The sequence below is a fragment of the Camelus ferus genome, chromosome 11, assembly GCF_009834535.1.
Source record: "Camelus ferus isolate YT-003-E chromosome 11, BCGSAC_Cfer_1.0, whole genome shotgun sequence".
Lineage (NCBI taxonomy): Eukaryota > Metazoa > Chordata > Mammalia > Artiodactyla > Camelidae > Camelus > Camelus ferus.
The window spans coordinates 68,541,571-68,564,235 of NC_045706.1; the positions used below are offsets into that span (position 1 = coordinate 68,541,571).

The following is a 22,665-nucleotide window of genomic DNA, read 5'->3' on the forward strand; positions in this document are numbered from 1 at the left end:
TATTTTCACACAATTCACTCATTAGCCATGAATACAGCTTTCACTGAAACAACACAGGGACTCAGACCAAAGTTAACAGCTAACCTAGCCTTGGAAGGGCCAAGGAGGAAGCTCTGGTGCAGAGTAGACAAGAAACACTGGGAAGACAGATTTCAAAACATTTCTGAGAATACAGAGTATGGTCTCCCAGCTCGTATCATCAAAGGAAAAGCCTGCTTAAGAGATGAGAAGCTTCCAAAAGCTAAGTTCTGAGCTAAACTGCAAAGAAGCCTGATGGGGAAGAAAGGCTGGAGGTGATCCCTCTGCTGGGACCAGGACAGGGCTCTGTCCCAACCAGAGGGGATCGAACTAGAAGACAGCCTCATCCCTGAAGCTTCTGGATGACACTCTCTCCCTCTGCATTTAATGGGAAATGGAGTTATCACCAGCTGGGGAAAAGGCAGACCCCGTCAGCCTTTAATGAGACCACAGGGAGCAAGGAGCCCACCAGTGAGAAGGGTGAGGATGCTGCTTTTACAAACACGTCGCGAGATTCCAGCCCAGCCTCATTTCACAGGTGAGGGGAGAAGAGGGGCGCCTGGGAAAACTCAAAAGCAAGCTGTCTCACCGTATACCCCAGTGCACGCCACCTTCTGAAACATGCAAGGAGGACCGACTCTACCGCACTCGTGGGTAGAAGGGAGAGTCGATTTCAGAACCATCACAAACACCAGCCAGCAGGAATTCAATTAACTTACGGTGAGCTAGCCCACTGCATACTCATCTTTAAGGAATTAGGGCACAAGCTATAGTTCATTTCTTCTGTTTTTGAGCTGATAACTGCTGGACTTAAAAATCCCACCATTAAGAATTATAATGAGGTGAATCCAATTAAACTGTGTGCCTTTTTTGTTTTTAATGGAGGTCCTGGAGATTGAACCCAGGACCTTGTGCATGCTAAGCACACACTCTACCACTGAACTAAACCCTCACTCCCCCCCAAACTTTTTGCCTTTGAGCAATGATTCTCATCCTTTTCCCCAACAGCTAAACAAACATTAGCTCTCCAGTGAGTGGCGCGCCCCGCCTGGGTATATTCCAATGTCATCGGGACCCGACGACTTGGTGGCCAAGGGAAGGAAGCAGTATGATCACCAGTCACCATCGTGATTTTTAGAATCACTAACTGCCAACATTGGTAGAAATGAAGCAGACTATGGATGGTGCAAAATTCTCAGGGCCAGAGATAACACACTTCTTTTTTTTCTGTTCAAGAAAGCATACAGAATGGAAGGGTGAGGATATAGGAATAATATTTAACCTAGTCCAGTTAATCAGCCTTTTGGAAATGCCAACGCCCCGATTCTCACCTGCTGCAGGTGAGCTCTGTATCACACTCCCCGGCCCTCTAACTACTCTGAGAATCCACCTGCCCACGGAGACCTGGGGGGCGGTGGGAGCGTGTCTAACACGGAGATTCACCGGGGTGGATCCTCAGAGGGTAGACGCCAGGTCTTTAAGAGAATACAAAAATCTCACCAACTTTGCTTTTCCACATTCCCACGTGCTGGAATCACTCTCAGACTCACCGGAGAACAATGGAAATACCTTGGCTGAGAGAATAACCGTGAACACACTTTCTGAATTCACAGCTTTCCAATAAGGCAGCAAGAAGGAAAAGGAGACTTGCAACTGTGACCACTTGTGTGGTTAAAAAAAAAATAATCACAGCTGATGAGGCAGAAAACACAAGAAAAATATTTTAAGTGAAATAAATTTATTATATATTATATACTATTATGTATTTTTATAAATGTAAAGCTTATACTAAACGGTGCCTTCTCCTCGAAGCGTTTGAGTTTTCATGCAGTTGCCCGGCCATCCCAGCTCCCTTGTGAAGAAGGGACTTGTAATATTGGATGCCCTTAAGCAAAAATGAAGGCTAAGAGATTAAAGAGAAGCCAGAAGGCCTGAATCTGAGTCCAGGCACTAAGAAAGCATCTTTTAACAATTACGAAAGGCAAAAAATTGCATTTATGTATTTATGTTTCTTTTCAAGTCTAGAGCTTGGTCACTCAGGAGCTGGGCTGAAGTTGAGATATTAGTATGTCCAAAAAGAACTTCCTTAAAGCCAAGTAAGAGCAGAAACCCAGTCTGGGGAAGGGCTATTCTACTTAGAACACTGAATACTTACTCTATTTCACAAATGCTAGTTTGTAACTCGGTGGCGTATGAATTACAAGTAACACCGGCACGACGCCCTGGGACACTTATTCTTCGTCCTCTGGCTAAATCCACGAGAATTTGGGGTGAGGGACACAGCTCCCCACTGCCTCCCTATGACCCCCAGAAGCACACGGAAGTCTAGGGGCTGGCCATTCCACACAGGTGTGAGGAGGTGAGGGAACACGGGACCGGGGGTGGTCCCAGCCATGCACATCCCCGACCAGGACCTACATGTCCATCACCAGGCGCAGGGTGGCTCCCTGCCCAGGCCTCACATGGGGTGCGGGCTGTGAAATCCTTGATGTGCTAGCCCGGAGCAACCTCCCATATCCCACTGTGCCCCAGGGCCTGGGAGCCCCCATTTATGTCCAGCTAGGTGCTCTGTGTGAGGTCTCCCCGTAGCTCTCCCCGCCCCATCCCTGCAACCCTCCTTATTCTGGTGATCCTCTGGGCACGTCTGTCTCTTCTTCTGGGCAAGCTACCTGTGTTCGAATGACCACACAAGTCCGCACAGCCCTGGCCCCCACCTCCAGCTTTCCCTGTTTCAAGCCAGTCTGCAGGCTGGGATGTTCATCGTAGTGCAGGCTCAGGAACCCACCATGGCTCCCTAGTACCAACAGGGTCAAGAGCAGACTCCGCTTCCCACACTAGAGGCCCCCGCCTCCACCTTTATGTCTCTTCATCAGCCGCGGGCCCACAGGTGGCTCTGGGCTGGGTGAGGCCTGCATCCTCACAGTATCTTAATTCCTCCTTGGGTACCAGTGCTGCACCTACCTCCCTTTCCCTCAGAGCGTGCTTTCTTCTGCGCCACCCACCAAACCTTAACCCTTACCGCATCTTGGGTCATCTCCATAAAGCGTCCCTGAACACCTCAGCCCACTCTGGCCTCCCCTCAAGACCCTACAGCTGCCACCAGGGCCCTGCACCATTCACAGCTCTGAGAGTTTTCTGTTTTCCTTTAGCCTCCCCGGCTGGACTGCGGGCTTTTTTCCCACCTTATTTCCTTTCTTTTTTTTTTTTTTGATTGAAGTATAGCCAATTTACAATGTTGTGTTAGTTTCTGGTGTGCAGCATAGTGATTCACTATACATACATTCCTTTTCATATTCTTTTTCATTATAGGTTACTACAAGATACTGAATATATTCCCTTTGCTCTACAGTAGGACCTTGTTGTTAATTTTATATATAGTAGTGGGTATCTACTAATCGCAAACTCCCAATTTATCCCTCCCCATCCCCTTCTCCCCACAGTAAACATAAGTTTGTTCTCTATGTCTGTGAGTCTGTTTCTGTTTTGTAAATAAGTTCATTTGTGTCTTTTTTTTTTAAGATTCCACATATAAGCAGTATCATATGGTATTTTTCTTTCTTTCTGGCCCACTTCACTTAGAATGACAATCTCCAGGTCCATCCATGTTGCTGCAAATGGCATTATGTCACTCTTTTTTATGGCTGAGTAGTATTCCATTGTGTATGCACACCACAACTTCTTTATCCAGTCATCTGTCAATGGACATTTAGGCTGCTTCCAAGTCTTGGCTATTGTCAATGGTGCTGCTGGCTTTTGGTGGTCAGTGGTTAACTGTTTTGGTATTTTCACATGCCCCTATGTGTTAGGCATACAGGAGATAAGCATTCAGTAAACCCTCCCCAGAACCAGGACCACAGAACCTCAGACCTGGAGAAGGGTCTTGGCCCTTTGCTTGCACAGATGAAACACCTGACCTCTAGAGAAGTTATCAACAGATTCTTGTTGAAGATAACTTGCCCCAGTCCCCAGATCAAGGTTTTCACAGCCCCCATCCACACCACCTTTCACTGAAAGCCATGGCTTCCTTTTTAAAGTTCCCCAAAGAACACTTTAAACAGCATTTACTTGGTCAATGTTGCATCATTTGGTACCTCTGAAAGTAAAACTTCTCCCTCAAGATAATTCACAATTCACACTTTTCACTCACTGGGCTGTACTTTCTCGTATTAATTAATTCAGGCTGCTCTCACTGAGGACAGCCACGCTTCACAGCTCCACTCCCTGGGCTAGTGAGGGACCACCAGCCCCGCCCCGGGTTAGGAGGGAGACTGCCTCGAGGTGCCGGCTGGACACTGCAGGGGACACACAGGGTGGGCAGGAGAAACCCGGGGGAAACACACTCCCCCACCAGCCCTGAGTGTCGCGACAGCCCCGCCAGGCCAGGAGAAGACAGCACAAATCAACACACAAGACGCAGCTGTGAGTGACGCGAGCAAGGAAACCTCCCGGTGCAAGTTCAGGTGCCAAATCTTTCTTTAGCCTTATTCAGGTTATCTTCTCAAATTAACAGGTGTCGGGCGGGAGCTGCTGGAAGAGCAAATGCAGGTGTAGGCTGCGTTCCACAATTGGCTCATAGGAGTTTGCATTTCCGTCACTGTTGTAGGTAATTGCAGTTTTGTTCTTTCTTTCTATCTTTCAGCGCAGGCTGCATGGCGGAGGTGGGGCGCACCAGGTGGCAGGTCCCCGAGGCGGGGGTGATGTGGCATCCGTGCCGCTGCCGTGGGCTGTGTTGCTGTCACGGCTCATGTCACAGCGCTGGTGGCAGGTGGGTCGCGATGTGGGGGCTTCTCTCCCCGCCCAGAACCTCTCAGTGCGGCACCTGCAGCCTTGCCAGCTTCTTTAATTAACTTAATCCACCCAACCAGTCTTTAAATAATTGAGTGCCTTGGTTACCGGCACTCAAACATTTGAAGAATGTTAGTTACAAGGATGTTTTAACCTTTTAATTCTAGTTTCAAACATTCCGCTTTCCTTCCTGTTAAGCACAAGCTACAGCGACATCAAAAAATCAGTATTGGTTCAAAAGAGGAGGACGCTTAGAGCATAGATGACCCTGAGCAGTGAACTGTTAAACAAACGGGATCATTTCAAGCGGTAATTCCACAAACTTAAAAACATCCTTTGAAGAAATGAAAATTACACAGGTAGTTTTCAGAGTCATGTGATAATTGCCCCATCAGTGACAAACTGTAAATGTGTTTATTTGAAGCTGAAAGACTCTAAAATGTTTAGATCCCTTGTGGGGGAAAAAAAATTCATGTTTTTCTTATTTACTTCCTAAAAACAGAAACAACTTAGATTGACTCCTTGGTAACTGTAATGTTAGCTCCTCCTAAAGAAAAGTGTACTAAGGTGGCAGGGATGGGAGGGGATAGCTCAGGGGTAGAGCATGTGCTTAGCACACATGAGGTCCCGGGTTCAATCCCCAGTCCCTCCAGTAAATAAATGTAATTATCTATCCCCACAAAAAAAAAAAAAAACTTTAAAAAAAGAATTTAAGGTTCAATTTAAAAAATAAAAAAAAATTAAATAAAGATATTTATTGTTGTTCTTTAAACAATATACAATGTAAGTTTTATATTGAACTATATCAAATACTAAATATACTATTTTTAAATTTCAGATAATAGGAAGCAGATCCTTCTGCCCTTCCCGCTCCCTGCTCCCACCCCCGTTTTCCACACAGGCTTACATAACATTAAAGTAGAAAATACCGTAGTTTACATGTCCCTTCTTAGCCTGAAAGTTGAAGTCCCTGGTTTAAACCGTGGTTAAATGCATTCAAAGGGCCACTGGGCCCAGAGAATTCACAATCTCAACTGGAGTATCTTTTCTCTCTTTTCCGCTTAAGGACACTCCATTTCTCCTTCAAGGACAGGTTCAGATGTCATCCCTCAAGAGCCTTGAGCCTCTGCCGTCAGACACATGAGCCGGTGATGTGGCCTGAAATCACGGTACGCTGTTTAAACAGAAGGAGCCAGTCTCCCCAGGACCCCACGCTGGCATGAGCGCATCCTTCCTGGCCACCTGGATGCCCAGTAGGGATCTCAAGTTCAACAGGCCCACGCCTGGGCTCCACCCAAAAGCCTGTTCCCTCCCCGACTTTCCCCTCCATCTCCACATGATCAGGGGCTCAGATCAAAAACCCTGGAGTCCCTCTCGACCACTCTCGGTCTCACCAGTCACATCCCATCCATCTGCAAGCCCTGATGGTTCCATCATCAGTGCGTACCCGAAATCTGACCCCTCTCACCACCACTTCCACTGCCCTGCTCCAACCCACCCATCCGCCCCCTCTGGGTTACTGTAACAGTCTCCCCCGCTTAGGCCTCTGCTTTTACCCTTGGCCTCCTAACACCAGTCAGAGGGCACATGTTAGAAAAGTCAGTCAGATCCTATCATCCCGTCGCTCAGCATCTCCCAGTGCTTTCCACCTGACTCAGAGAACGGCCGAACACTTCGCAGCGTCCTCTGCCATCCGCCCCCTTTCTCTCTCTCCTCCTTGGCCTCACCACTGCCCCCTCCCTGGGCTCCAACCACAATGGCTTTCTAGCTGCCCCTCCACTATGGGGATCTAGTCCCAGAACACAGCTCCCCAGGGGGCTGTCTAAGGCCCTCCCACCTCCTCTAGTCCTTCACTCAAATGCCATCTTCTCGGGAAGGCGATTTTTGGCTTCCTCATCAAAGACCACCATCCCGGGCTGCACCCACCCCGAGCACACACGGAGACACACTCCCTGGCTTCCTGGCTCACTCTGCTGTAGGATGTTTCTCCTTAACAGTTTATCCCTGTGGCCCGCACCATGCATCTGACCTACTGTCTTGTCTGTTGCATCTCCCCCGTTGCCGGATGGACGCATCCAGGGAGGCGAGCTCCCCCAGCGTTCAGTGAGCACTCGCTGCAGGATGCCCACCGCTCTGCTCTTTAGATCCCCGAGGGCCCTTCACAGGGCGCCGAGTCCACACGGGCGCTCAGCTAAACCGCTTTTATCTGAATACCTTCAGAAGTTACTTAAGCACTTTGGGCCTCAGTTTCCTCATCAACCCAATGAAATTATATCTCAGGTCTCCTGGAAATGAACAACACCTTTAGAACCTTCCTCATTTGACCTGAAGAGGAAACAGACTCAGACATGTGAAGAGATGTGCCTTCAACACACTAACTGAGGATCTACTGAGTGCAGACGAAGCAGAGAGAGGCCAAGATGTGCTCGTCCTCCAGCCCGCTCCTGGGGGAGGTCAGGTAGGAAAACAGAAGAACGGAATATTCCCATCGAAGGTGGTACGCAAGGTGCTGTGGGAAGCAGCAGGCAGAAGGCTCCCTGCTCGGGACGAAGAGCAGGAGGAAAGGGGGTCTGGGAAGACAGGGACGAGAATCTGCTTCCGCACAGCCCCAGCCCTGGGCTCTGGCCACCCTCCCACCTCCCCCGTTTCGTGCAAGTTTGCACCAAAGACCCCTTCAGACCAAACAAGGAAACCAGGGTCTGAATAACCCACAAGAGGCTTCCACTGAGCTGAGTGGAAAGGGGACTGAGGCATCCACTTGATTAAATAGCCTAACTCAGGTCACAGTATCACCTAAGCACTAATGAGGGCTGGACACCATCATTAAAGCCTCCCACCCAGTTCTCGTGCGCAATTTGTTGGCCACACCCAAGAGAAGTGAAAATTGGCATTTTAAAATTCTGCATGTTTTGGCTTTCTCTGCTCTGCACCCACCAGCCATGGTTACATTAACTCTGCAGTAACTGGGCTTCTGAGTCCCCTGGGAGGTTTCTGCCTAGAGCTTATCACGGGGGACACACCTACCAAGGCTTCAGGGCGCAGGCTTTGATTTCGCCAAGCGAGCCTGAGCCCGAGGAGCCAAAGCCAAGAGAATGATCTGGGAACAAGCATCGAGAAGCCAATTAGAACCCACTGCTAAAGTCTGACGCGGCCCAATTAATCTCTTTAATAGAAGCATTGATTCCGTTTCACAGATTAAAGTAGAGAAACACGAACACGGCTAGAAGGTAACAGACAAAGCCCTGCTGCTCTGATTCGTGCTCAGGGAGAGGACCCCCTCTCCACCTCCGACACCCCCTCTTCTCTGTTCTGACCTTGGGTCAGAGGGCATGACCTTGCCCTGACAGAGAGTGGCCACCAACTCTGAGGACAAGGGATCCATCCCAAAGGAACAAAGGAAGTCATGGCACAAACTGGGTCCAGGAGGGAGAAAGCAGCATTGCGAGGCTCAAGACGATTCCCCCGAAGTTGCCTGCTTTTTGATAAAGAGGCAGCCCTTGTCTCCCACCAGAAGCAGGCAGTGGGACCTCACAGCAGTGCACGCAGGAGCAAAGCACCTCTGAATCGCATGGATCTGGCCACAGCTGGGACGGAAGGGTGTCTCTAGCAGAGTGCACTCTTGACTGTGTCAAAGACAGCATGCCATGGAGACAGCATCTCTGTGCCCGGAACCAGCTTGTAGGAAGCTGACCCACGTGGTGCTGCTGTGGTTACAGCTCAGAACAGTCGAGCACCAGCACCTCCTCCGGCTCCAACCTTAGAGCACTCTTCCCCTCTCCAGACAACAGGTGCTCTCCCCCCAACGGCAGTCCAACAAGCGAGGCCATAAAACTGCTTGTCCTGAAAGGCACCAGATTTCCCACTCAGTTACCGGTTTCATCCAAGACTGCATGCTTGACAAGACTTACGGTTCATGTCATAAAAGCATCACATAATTTCTTTCAAGTCATAGTCATTTATAACAGTAACGGTATGTTCCAGGGGCCATAAAATCGGCATAGATAACAGCATATTTACAGTTTGGGAAATAAAAGAACCTTCCAAGTACTAAGGTATGGGACGGGTATGGGTTTACACCTTAAACACTAAATGTCTTCTCTTTGATCATTATTAGGCGGGTATCACACACTTTCTCTGCTTTCTTAAACAGAAGCACGTTCAAGTATATTTTTCTTTTTTTTTTTCTTTAAATATTTTGTTTTTGGAGCGGGAGGTAGTTAGGTTCACTTATTTATTTATTTTTGAAGGAGGTACTGGGGATTGAACCCAGGACCTTGTGCATGCTAAGCACGCACTCTACCAGTTGAGCTATACCCTCCCCTCCAAGTATATTTTTCCTGTTATCTCAAAGACATTCATTAGTAGACTGTTTCTACAACAATGATGTCCTCTCCAGGCGTATGAAATTGGTGGCTACAACAGTAAAGACCTTAAAATTCTCTTTCCTCAAGATCAAGGTGTCAGCGGGTTTGGTTTCTTCCATGGCCTCTCTGCTTGGCTAGCAGGTGCTACCCTCTCATTGTGTTCTCATTTTAACTGAATCACCTTTTTAAAGGCCCTACCTCCAAATACACAGTCACACGTTAAGGGGCTGGGGTTAGGACTTCAACCTCTGAATTGGGGGAGGCACGATGCATTCCGTAGCAACCTCTCCCAGCCAGACACTTGGCAAAACTCACAGTCTTAATTTGGACACGCCTGGATTCAGATCAAGACCAGTCACTTCTAGCTCTGTGACCTAGTTAGAGAAGTCACTCAGCCACCCCTTCCGCGTCAGCCTCTGTAAAGTGAGGATAATGACACTTACGCCTCGTTAGTTCCTGGCCATTCATGGAAGTAACGTGTAAACACTGCTTGGCACACAGTATCATTGTTTTTTTAAGGTGTGTGTCTTTTTCGTGACCTTTCAAACCTGTTTGCCTGGAACCAGGCCTTTCCCTCTTTCATCGGTTAGGGGCTCGAAAGCCTGGATAACTGGATTTCTTAGAATTAAATGTAAAGGTTCAAAATCGAGACCAAAGGCTCTCCTGTGAACAAAAAGTGCCAACTTCTGCGTGTGGGATTTCAGATCTCTCTTCTGGCTGATCGAGTTTGCTTGTGTGTTTTTGGTGGGACTTCCTTCCTTGTGGTCATTTCTGCTCCAGATATAATACAGTATTTACTACCCATTTTAGATAAGGTAATCCCAACATGAAATGTAGCCTTGTCACTGTTTTAAAAAAAAAAAAAAGAAAGAAAAGGCAGAGTCACCAGTTTGACCAGAAACTAGTGATACATCCTGTAATAAACAATCATTTATAGTGGAAGCGGCTGGGGGTGGTCATGCAAAACTTAAATGTTGCAAACTGCATAAAAAAACAGCACAAACCTGCGAAGCAAAATTATCCTATAGAAAGTTTTCCAAAAGGAAGTAAAGCACTTAGGTGCTCTCGGACTTTGAGTTCCTTCCAAGTATTATTTTAAGCAGGGGGCAGCAAACTTTTTCTGCAAAAGGCCAATGGTAAAATGGTTTCTGTCTCAACTATTCAACTCTGCCAACATAGGTGGGAAGCAACCCTAATGCAGAAACTCATGGTTGTGTGGCTGTACACCAATAAAATCTGTTTATGAAAGTTTTAAATACAGAATATATCTTTTCCATTAAAATTTTTTGCTGGTAAAAAAAAAACTTGTTTATGGGCACTGAAATTTGATTTTCATAAAACTTTCATGTGTCAGAAAGTCCTATTTTTCTTTTGATTTTTTTTTCCAGCCACTTGAAAATATGAAAACCATTCTTAGCTCGGGCTGCATAGAAACAGGTGGTGGGTCCGATTTGGCCCAGAAGCGACAGTTTGCCCACCCCGATTTTAAAAGCTCAATAAATATTTGCTGGTGGTGATAAAACATTTCTCCTTCTGAAAACAGTCTGAAATGCAGGGTGGATCAGGCACTGCCCCACATCTCTTTTTCCCATCTTCTCTTTTTGAAAACTTCCAGCACTGCGGTAAGCTGTCGACTTGACCAAGACAAAGGCCACCATAAACAAGCTAAATCACGTTCCTTTTCTGAGCCCTTTTATAAATAAGAGTTTCAAAACCTCTCTTCTACCAGGGAAGGCAGCATCCTGATGAAAGGCAGCAGGCCTACAAGTGACAGGAACGGGGACTATGCTACCACGTGGGCCCCACACTTGCAAAGCAGCAAAGGCAGTGGCAACTTTATAGTCATATACACACAAAAACTGTGTCTTTACCATCCCCCGTATGATAAAGCCTTGCTTAGGAGAATGAATAAAGAGGCAAACTTACAGTAAACTGACAAGACAGGCTGTTCTTAAGAATGAAGGGTGGGAAGGGATAAACTGGGAGTTCGAGATTTACAGATACTAATACATATAAAATAGATAAACAACAAGTTTACACTGTACAGCACAGGGAAATATATTCAGTATCTTGTAGTAACTTATGGTCAAAAAGAATATGAAAACGAATATATGTATGTTCCTATTTGACTGAAGCATTATGCTGTACACCAGAAATTGACACAACATTGGAAACTGACTACACTTCAATTAAAAAAAAGAAAGAATGAGATCAGACACCCTATGTAACCAACCTGCCAAAGAAACTCAGCACACCTGAGCCTGCCCACTCTCCCCTTGAGAGTGTACTATTGCTTAATAAATCCTCATTTTACTCTCTTGAAAGAAAAAAAAAAAAAGAATGAAATGAGATAAACAACAAGGTCTACTGTATTGCACAGGGAACTATATTCAATATCTTATAAAACCTATAATGAAAAAGAATATGAAAAATTATATATATGTATAACTGAATCACTATGCTGTACACCAGAAATTAACACAACATTGTAAATCAACTATATTTCAATTAAAAAAAAACTTGTGACTCATTCAAAATGACACCTTTGTTCCTTATCCACGTAATCTATACAAAATATATGTATTACTCTACAAAACAAATTTAGCTTCCAGTTTAAAAAAAAAGAATAAGATTGGCTTAACATTTCATATGACCACTAAAGACAAGTTCAATGAAAATTATTTCTTACTCTCCAAGTTTCACCTAGACATTATTTCCTTAATCCCTGACAAAAAGACCACAGTATAAAACTTCTGTGGGAATCCTTGAGTGTATAATACCTCCCTTTCTTTTTATACAGCCCTTCCCTCTGAAAAGGTAAATGCGGATTTCACTCTTTCTTCCATTCTCATGATTCCTGCATAGACGTTGCTGTATCTTTTCAGAATCAAGGAGAAGTAAAGAAATGTTAAATTATTTGCTGGAAGTAATTCAGAGGCCTTGGCAGAGCACAGAATGAAGGGAATATTGCTGAATTGCCAACTTAAGGCTTCTTCCAAATAGACCATGAAGATTTTACCCAGTTCCTTCCAGAAATGGAAGCTTATACATTGTGGGATGAGAAGGTTCTGCCGTATGGGCATTCGTGTTCCTGAATCACCGTGATGACTATCAAGAACTGCATCTTTGCGATGCTCACTTTTACCATTCTGGACAAGTCAGGAATGGACTACACTGACTGTCTGGGTGAGTTAAGTCAGTTAAGTTGCCATCAACAGGGGTAGAAGAGTTTGGAAAAAAAATTATACCATGGCTAACATCTACCTAAAGAGAAGCAGAAACCACAATTCCAATTCATTTGAGTTGTCTGGTACTTTTCCAGAAAATGTTTTTTGAGTAATGACGTATACTAGATTCACTCTAAAAATTATCTAATCCTCTGCCAGTGAACCAGTAAACACACGCAACATCAAACGTGTCAGATAATGAATGGGTCAGTACAAAACCAGCAGAAGAGTATCTTTGATTTAGAACAGAATTCTAAATTTTATTAGAATTCTATTTGAACTAATCAATTCGATTCTATTCTATCAATGACAAGAATTCATTGATTTGCTAATTTTACAAACCAAGAGGCAAACCTTTTTCATCTAGTTTATCCTTAAGTGCCCCTTGCACTGATTTCCTAAATGAACTCTTGTTTTGCATGAATACAGACTTTCTTAGGAACCACAATGCAATCTGAATACCAATACTGACATCTTTCCCAACTTTTTTTTTTTTCCAACCAGAACTGCAGATTTTCCTAACCAAAAAGGGAAAGAGGGGAATCTGGGAAATAACTGTCTGTTCAAGATGTAAACTAGTATTTTTGACCTTTAATTAGGTGCTATGCTGCTGAGATTGCCATGAGTGTATCAGTGATGCAAAATCCCACCCAGAACAGCAAACATGTTCTTTTTCCTCATAATGCGGTTCTTACTCCTGTTCTATCCTTGAAGTACCATTACTTGGAAACTACTAAAAGTTATCATCATTTTTCATAATATTTCCCCAACACTGTGACCCAGTTGTAGACCTGCAGCCCAGTGAAAGCACTTCCTTCTGCAGAGAATGAATGACTCTCAATGTAGCACAAAATGGAGCACACTCCAAAGGAAAGGCACAGTGAGTTCTACAGGATCTGAGGAATAGAGCGGGGGTGGGGGTGGGGGTGGGGGGAGGGTGGGTTTAAAGACAATGGAAGCAGAAGGGCTGGAAATAAAACTAAAGAGTAGTGTTCGAAAAGTTGAACAGTAAGATAACAGGTCTATCTTAGAGCTACCTTTAAAAAGAATTCCAGTAAGAACTAGAAATGCACTTCTGTTTATTGTCGGGTAAACTCATGTCAGTTTAGTAATACGCCTTAGGCTTCTGAATCACTGTTTGACACGACATACGTGGATACTGTACCATTACTTATTACCAAATAATTACCAGAACAATCATCTGGGTTTAGCCCAGGGGGATTATAAAGCCCTAAACCCTGGAGGCGCGGAGGGCGTGGTGCGATGGAAGAGTCGGAGTAATGTAAAGCCGATTCAAGTATAAAGGTGGGGGTGGGGTACAACACTTAACAGGCAGGGAAATCACAAGGCCCACGTTCCAGAACTTCCAGTGGCTAGCTAGAAGTATGTGTGACCTTGTGCAAGCCACAAAGGACTGTTCAAAGATTTGATCTCACGGACAAAGAGACCAGACTGCGCTGAATGCTCTTTAAGACCACTTTCCAGGATCCAAATACCATTGTATAACACCTCCCTCAGGTGTGTGCGCCTCAATGGGCCACAGCTGGGACAACTCAGCCTCCAGCTTCCGCCCGGCGCCGCGGGGCGTGGGGCCGCGCTCCGCGCCCCTAGGACGCTCTCCGTTCGCGAACGCCCAGCCGGGTGAGCGGTGCCAGGGAAGTGAGGTTGGAAGTTTAAGGGTGGCCGAAAGTTGGGGGGGGGAACTGCTGAATCAGGGTGCCCCCATTTTGCCAGATCCCCGGCAATCGGATGCTCCCTTCCCTCACCCCTCCTTCTGCTCCTTAAAGAAACCGGAGCAGCCTGTGCGCTCCAAGATCACCTGCGAAGAGCAGAGTGATGTCACTAGGGTACCCCTGAAGCCGCCCCCATGGTAGAAAAGGGCCGAAATCTCTCGGTACCTGCGAAAGAGAGGCCCTCTCTGTAAGGTGACCCTTGAACGCGTCATCCTTAAGTCCCGCAGCCTCGGCCGGGCGGGATGGGGGTGGAAGGAGAGCGCACTCGCAGCACCAGAGTTTCCATCACCACCCTCCCCCCTCGCAGGGTACCGACTGCCAGCGGCCGGGCGGGTGGTGGAGGGTGGCACGAACAAGAGAGCGCAGCAGGGGACCCCTGCAGCCGCCCAGGCCGAAGGGTTAGGGACTGCGTTCCAAGAGTTCCGGGCGGCCACCCCAGTCGCGTTCTGAGGCCACCTCGCCGGCTTCCGGCGCCGCGGAGTCGGGCCCCTCGCGATCAGCGCCGGAGGGACCCCAGGAAGAAGGGATCGGGGGAACTGACCGGGGGGCGCGGGCGGGCATCCTACCTGTGGTGGAGAGCACGGTGCTGGCGAAGAAGAGCGCGGAGGTGAAGTCCCAGTTCCAGTTGCCCGAGGCGTTGCTGAGCACTGACACGCCGTAGTTGCTGGCCTCCAGCACCCGGCCCAGGAACTGCTCGAGCTGCGGCTCCGACAGGCACTCGTGCTCCTCCAGGAACCGCCGCTTCAGCTTGCGCAGCTCCTGGCGCAGCAGGTCCTCGTAGGGCAGCTCCACCGACGAGAAGACCACGGCGCCGAAGACCAGGTAGAGCACGTAGCCGAGCACCAGGAAGCCGAAGCACCAGGCCGAGCGGTGCCGCTCCACCAGGCGCACGCACGAGCTGCCGGCCAGGGACTGCAGCATCTTCCCCGCCGCCAGGCCCGCGCCGCAGACCGGCCAGCCGCCGCCGCCCGCCGCCCGCCGCCCCGCCGCCCGGCCGCCCGGCCGCCCGGCCGCCCCCTCGGGCCCGCCCCGCTCCCGGCGCGCCCGCCCGCAGCGCCGTCTGCCTGCGATTGGCTCGCTCCCGAGAGCGTTTTCTTCCTTCTTTTCCTGTTTCCTCGCAAATATAAAAAGCCCAGATGATGTGGCGCTGACGTGGTTGCCGGCTCAGGTAACCGGAGAGTCGCCCGGGACCGTGGGGGCAAACTTGGCGGCAGCGGCGCGGGGGCTGAGCGCGCGGCCAGGACGCCCCCGCCCTTGGCGACGTCCCGCCGCCGGCCTCCCGGACCCCCGCCACTCCGCCTCCCGCTCACCCCCAAGCGGGGTTCAGCTCCCCAACCTGCCCGAGCCGACGGCGGGCGGGGTGGGGAGGGAGTGCGTGCGTGCGTGCGTGCTTGCGTGCGTGTGTGTGTGTGCACGCGCGCGCACGTGCGATCACTTCTGGGCAGCGCGCTGCGGGTCCAAGACCCGGTCCCAGGTCCACACTTTCCCACTTATTTCTTCATCAAAGCCCTTATTACAAAAAGAAAAAAAAAAAAAAAAAGAAAAGAAAAAAGAAGAAAGCGAACGCTGAAATACTTCCCACCTTCTCTTACTGTCCCGAGGACTGAGCGATCTGGTGCCAGGGATGATGGTGAAAATACCAGAATCTCAAGACTGGCAGGCACCTGGGACCTGAAAAGTAAGGGAGAGATTTGGAAAAGTCACATTTCTGAACTCTAATTCTGAAGAAAGCCCCCATATGCCAACTACTAGAAGAGACTGAGCTTTCCCAAGTGGCTTTTCTTTTTAAGGGGAGGAGGGTATTCCTGTAGGCAACAGTCAAAATTGGTGTGCCCTTTTTACAAAGGCAGTTTGAGGATGCGTTTCGAGAGCCTTGAAAGAGTTTATATACTGTCTCCCTGATGTGTCCTAACAAAAAATGATCAAAAAGGTAAAGATTTATAGACACGACTGTTGACAAACAATATATATATCTATGTTAAATATGAAATAATGAAGATCAGGAACAATCTAACTGTTCCAAAAACAGGAATGGTTAAATTATGGTATCTCTACAGCTTGGATACCATATAGCTATTAAAGGTGTGTCTGAAGACCATTGAAGCAGAAGCCATCTCCTGTACAGAGTAGATTCAGTCTTATAGGAATCTCAAATATGTAAAACATTTGTATTTTTGTATTGTAAAATAGACCTATTTGCATAATAGATCCACTGCAAATAAAACCAGCTTCTAACAATTGTCTTTGGAAGACCATGGAGTAAACAGGTGACATTTTGTTTCTTGTATGTTTTTATATTTTTCAAATTTTCTCCAGCGGACCTATTTTTGTAATCGGGAGAAACATTAAAAATAAACAAAACAGAATTATTTAGTACAATTTCTATCTGCGTACTTGAAGAAATTCTTTTAAAAAATGTAACTCGTTTGGGGTTTGTTTAGAAATTTGCATGGAAATATCTAACAGCATCAAGCTTTTTTTTTAAGTAAATGAGCTTACCTCCTACTTAGAGGATTGAAGCCACCCCTCCCCTACTTCTCTATACTTCGGAATCTCTTAATAAGTAACCCACTTCTTTCCTTTTCTCTGACCCTTGAGGAAACAAGTGCCTGCTTATTTTCAAGGTGAAGTAATTCACCCACCCCTCAGTCCCTCGGTCTCCAGGAATCTTTACCTCCCCAGCCAGTCCCCTACTTTTTTAGAACTTGGATCCCTCCTGCTGTGCTGGTTCTTTTCTCTCTGGTGATTTTTTTAAATCACCAGCCTGTAACACACGCTCTCTACAACGTGCCTTGTAACCCTTCCCACTCCTCCCCCATCCTTCCTGATCTTTGCCAGTATGACACCTTGGGGGACCTACTTGCTCCTGGGGCCACCTCCTTCTGCCTCTCACGGGGCCTTTTCTCCCAGTGTCATTGCTTTCTTGGTTTTTGTTTGTTGGTCTGTTGTTCTGTTTGTCCTCCTTGTCCCTGCTCCAGTCTCCATCTGTGATGGTACTGCAGGTACCTGTCCTTCAGAGCCTGGCTTCAATGCTGTATCTCATCCACAAGGCCTGCGATGCCCCAAAGGGATGTGATTTCTTTTTCCTCCCAGACCACATAACCCTTTATAAACACCACGGTTTGTGGTGTACTTTGGTTAACTGCATACATGTGTGGTTTCAGCATCATGCACTCAACTATACATACACATATACTGCAGCTTTAACACATGGTTGCAAGTTCTTTGACCCTCTTCTCATCAATAGGTAGGGTGTTGTGTCCCCTACTCTTGAAATTGTGTGGATTCATGCCGGTATCACCCAACAGAGTGCATCAGAGGTGACACTAGGTGATTTCAAGTTTAGATCATGGAAGGCTAGAAGCTTCTGACATTTTTCACTGGAACACCCCTCTCTTGGAGCTTTGAGCCACGACTTAAGATCTCTGATGACTCTGAAGTAATTAAGGTAATCTGCCCTGCTGGAGAGACCATGTGTAGGTCTTCCAGGTGACAGTTCCAGCTGAACTAGCCTTCCTACCACCCCCACTGAGGCTTGGGACATGAGTGCAGCCGTCCTCAACCCTCCAGATCAGGCTAGCCACCTGCTGAATACCACCAGGGAACCTCTGTCGATGCCCCTTGTAGCAGAAGAATTTCCTGGCTGAACTTGGCTTGAATTGTGAGCTGTAACAAGGTAGTGGTTGTTTTCAGCCATGAAGTTTAGGCAACAATAGAGCACCTGGGACAGCATGCGTCTGGAGCAATATTAGCGATGTTAGGATTTCTACTTCTGTTGAAACCTTTACCCTACATGATTCCTACGTACCACCCTGCTGACAAGCTATTTCCTGGCCAGCCTCCTCCTCCCGGGAAATCTACAAGCTGGAGCTGACAACCCTGCTACCCTCCCCCCACCCAGTGTGCCAGAGACCATTCCAAGCATTTCTCAGAAGAAGAAAAAAACTGGGAATATGAAAGAAGGCTCAGGGAAATGTGTAGAGATTCCCTGGAAGGGAGCAAAGGTGAGAAGGGAGGGGATGAGGTGCGTGGGAGGGGGTGAGGCACGTGGGAGAGGCTGTACCTCAGCAGGCTGCAGCTGCTTTCTACATCACTGCGCTCCTTAATTGATGTAGTTTGGCAACAGGTGACCAAGCTTTGTGAGAAACACTTGGCACAGAGCTTGCAAGTTAATCTGACAGGGAGCTAATGGTGTAGGTGATCACTACTGTGCTGTATTACAATTAGGGATAAATGGCAAACAGTTCGTGTAATGGGGTTAATTATCGCCACAGATTGGGATGATGATAAGAGCCATTTTTAGAGATGGTAGGTCTATAGGAAAGTTTTTCGCTTGCGATCAGAAAGTGAAGTTCACAAACACGGAGTTGGGAAAACCCAGTCAATCAGCAGCAGGAACAAAATGCTAGTGTTGGTGATTCAATTTTGTAGTTTATACCCAAAAGAATTGAAAGCAAGAACTCAAAGAAGTATTTGTACACCCACTTTCATAGCAGCATTATTCACAATAGCTAATGGGTGGAAGCAACCCAAGTGTCCCCTGATGGATGAATCGATAAACAAAATGTAGTATATACTTAACAACAGAGTATTTTCAGCCTTAAAAAGGAAATTCTGACACGTACTGCAATACAGGTGAACCTTGAAGACACAATATTGAGTGAAATAAACTAGTCACACGAGGACACATACTGTATGACTCCACTTACGTGGGGTACCTAGAGTAGTCAAATTTGCAGAGGCAGAAAGTAGAACAAGTTGTGGTTGTCAGGGACTGGAGGGAGGAGGGAACGGGCAGTGATTGTTTAATGGGGAAAGCGTTTCAGTTTTGCAAGATTGGGAGACGGCTGGTGAGGGTGGTTGCACATTACAAGTGTGCTTAATGCCACTGAACTGTTGGCTTAAAAATGGCTAAGATGGTGCATTTTGTGTTATGTGTATTTTAAAACAGTTTTAAAAAGTCAGCATTTGGGTTGACAGTGGGGAGACAGGCATCAAAAGTGAGCTGAAGCTTCTCTACTGCACAACTGGCTCCAGGATGTCTCCGTGATGTGGATTCTTAAAGAAGTAGACATCCTTCACTTCCAGAGAGCATTGGACGGTTCAGGTAGGGCACAGCACAAGGGACCTTAGTGACCTGGCAACTGTACACCCAAATGAGATACACCGGGTGAGTGATGGGTCTGGAAACTCAGCTTGGAGAAACTGGCAGGAGTATTCCAGGCATGTGCCCCGAGGAAGGAAAATATAAGCTGGGTGCAGAGAAAACAAAAAAACAAACAAACAAAAAAAGTGAATTTATTTTGTGTGTCTTCCCAGGGCTGAGCTGGGACTCGTGGGTGGCAGATATGCAGTGGAAGATTTAAAAATCACGGTGAGAGAGAACATTCTAATCCTAGGACTATCAATGAAACAAGCTACCTCTCGAAGCAGTCAGCCCCGCTGCCAGGAGTGTTCAAGCAGAAGGCAAACCATGATAGACGAGAAGGTGAAGTGGAGAGCCTTGTGTCATTTAAGGCTCTTTCCCAGTCTGAGATGGTGGCAGCATTGGCAAGGTCAAGAGCCTGGGGAGAAAGGAGTGACACAGAGGAAGCACAGTCGTCCTGAAGTGCCTCTGAAAATTGCGAGATTCCTAACCAGGGATGCCCACGGTGATCCAGTCCTGTGGCGCCATCCCCAGGTGACAGGGAACCCCGCCAGAGCAGGCCTCTAGCTTCTCTGCCATCTTTCTCAAAGGGTGTCACAGTCCCCCTTCTTGCGGTGGGCAGATCCCGCTGGGTCTCTACACAGGGTCTGCTGGTAGGGTGGCAAGTGACAGTGACTTGCTGTGACAAGTGACAGCAAGTGAAAAAGTGGTCCTCCTGTCCACACAGGCCTGTGAAAGACTGTCCACCCTCGGCTTAAGGGATGCCCATAATTTCCCTGGCCTCACCTCTGTCTCCTGGCCACGCCTCCTAACCTCACTTTACCTGCGGGTGTGAACACAGAATCCATCTTGCTCACCTCTTATTCACACGCCCTCCAGGGGGCACAAGAGATAAGGAGGGAAAGCACAGAGGGCTTCTGGAAGTTAAGAAAATGAAAGAGGGAGAAGGTGAAGTTAAAAAGAAATTAACAGGGGAGCCAAAAGATTCTGATGGCCTCCCCTGCTCTGCCTGCCTCAAGCCTTGGAAGGTGACCCCACCCCCAGCGGTGCGCTTCCCTCCCCTCCTCCTCACCCTCCCCTCCCTCCTCTCCAGCAGCAGCGCAGGCTCGGGTGAGCTGGGACCCCGCTCCCAGCCCGAAGCCACCTCGCTGTGCCCTCGGCTTCCTGATCACTCTCCAAAACCAGATCCTGTGTCTCAGCAGCTCGGACTGGGTTCCTGTAGGCTTGGTTATTCCATGATTTCAGACCATTACATAGTGTAGGAGGGGTTATGGCCCTGATGCTGGAAAAGAGAGAAAGAAAAAAAAAAAGGGCAGGACGGTGTCTTTTTTCTTTTTTGCCTTCTGGAGTGTCCAGCCCAGGCTGCTGGCGATTATCAGGGTCCTTGTGTCTTGTCCCACACCCACCTAGGGGATACACCTGAGCTGCGAATTCTTTGACAACACAGGACAATACACTTCATGAACTATTTCGGTTGCATGTGACACAGTAGGATGAACGCAGGGCGCCAGCTGGTATCCAGGAAGCCTTCCAGCCCAGAGTGGCTTCAGGCTGAAGGGCAGTGGTTTACCTTTTCAAGAACTTATCTACTCAGAAAAAGTTCAGATCTGGGCCCGATAGATGCCCTACCCACCCCCACTAAACTGGAGGGCCAGAACTCCAGGTGAACTCTGTAAACGCCCACCCCATACACGTCCGTATTTGCTCTATTAGACCCTCCCCTAGATTCCTATCACAGACCATTTCCAGGTAAACTTCCTTGTATTTCAACACCTCATTCAAATCCTCCCTTCAGGTATCCTTCTTTAACTATCAACACACACAAACCTCTCTCTCTTTCTCTGAATTCACTCAGCATTATCTGTGCGAGTCACCAGGTTCCTAAAATACACCTCCCAGTATCACTGATTTTATGAGTACATTCTTTGTCTTCTCCAAAGACCCTTCAGTCCCAGGAGGAATCTCTGTGTCTCTTAGTTCTTTGTATCCTTGCGAACACTCAGCACAATTCTTTCACATGACATATGTACAGTCGATATCTTTGTTTGATTAATAAATAATCACAGTGATTACCCTTTCCCCAGGCTGCAGTGTATTATTTAGTGGGAAATATTTTTAGAACCATAGTCAACCACCCTGTTCTTATGAAATATCTGTGATTGCTTTCAATGAGAGGAAACTTGTTCTTAGTACAAGGACCTGCCAGAGGAGCCCTAGACAGGAAATTATTTATTTAGGGGTAATTTTGTTCTATTGGATTCTAGGATTTTCCATTTATAAAGAAGACTTTTGAGATTCTTTTTTTTTTTAATGGAAGGCAAAGATCCTCTATTAGACTTTTAATTTTGAATGTCTGCCTTGCCCATCACCCTTAAAAACAAAACAAAACATCCACTTACAGATTCTAGAAAAAGCAGGATGATGCCATGTCCCAGCCCCCATCACGACTGATTGGACTAGAGATACAACTTGGAGCAAAACCAATGAAACTGATGATTGTCTGTTTACCAACTAGATTCACTACAATTATTTGAAAACCCAGTGGGGATCTTCAGGCAGTGGTGAGCACTGGGGCTGAAAGGACCAGCTTCAAGGTGAGGAAACTACTTGCATGAAACGTAAGAAAGGAGAAGACACAAAAGGAAGAGAAATTTAACTCAAGGAAATTAAAGAGTTGGAAGTAGATTGTGTAGCTTGAGAAGTAAATAGGAGATGAAAAAGCAAAAATAGCAAATGAAGATACTGCTCCACAAAAGTCTGACTGTGAAAAGGGAGGAGAAAGGACAGAAGTCAGAAGGACTGAGAGAGTGGTACCTGTTATTTTAAGATGAGAGAGATTTTAACATGAAGACATTGGAGGAAATCTAGAAAGGGACTGGGAAGCGGAGGAGGGAGTAAACCAAGAGAGAGTGGTGACCTGTCAGACAAAGGAGGAGAGAAGTTTAACCAAGAAAATTCTCAGGAGTGTTGGATGCCGCAGGAGGACACAAAAGGGGAAGGGGGAGATGTCACCATCAAGACACTGCTGAGAACCTTACCTGGGGCAGTTTTAAGGGCAGAAGAGTTATTGCAGTTAAGGAGAGAGAGGCAGAGAAGTGAAAACCGTGCATGGGAGGAAAGGAAGCCCGCTGATGGGAACATAGGACACAGGGGTGTGTGGCTGTGGGAGTGGACATGTGTGTTAAAGACGGGAGAGGCTTGAGCATGATTGAGTATCGCAGGGAAGGAGCCAATGGAAAAGTTGGACTAGAAGCAAGAGAAGAGAGGAGATACTTGATGAAGAATGGTCTGGGGTCGGGAGACTGTAGCTCAAGTGGTAGATAGAGCTCATACTCAGCATGCACGAGGCCCCGGGTTCAATCCCCAGTACCTCCATTAAAATAATAATTAAA

General features: G+C 47.2%; 1 protein-coding gene across 1 annotated transcript in view; it reads right to left on the reverse strand.

Annotated features, from left to right (window-relative positions):
- Positions 1 to 15,499, reverse strand: part of KCNK1 (potassium two pore domain channel subfamily K member 1) — a 46,137-nt gene extending 30,638 nt beyond the window's left edge. Inside the window, exon 1 of the mRNA XM_032491809.1 lies at positions 14,694 to 15,499. Coding sequence (XP_032347700.1) covers positions 14,694 to 15,048 — 355 coding nt within the window. The 5' untranslated portion in view covers positions 15,049 to 15,499. The remainder of the gene's footprint in view (positions 1 to 14,693) is intronic.
- Positions 15,500 to 22,665: the final 7,166 nt, after the last annotated feature.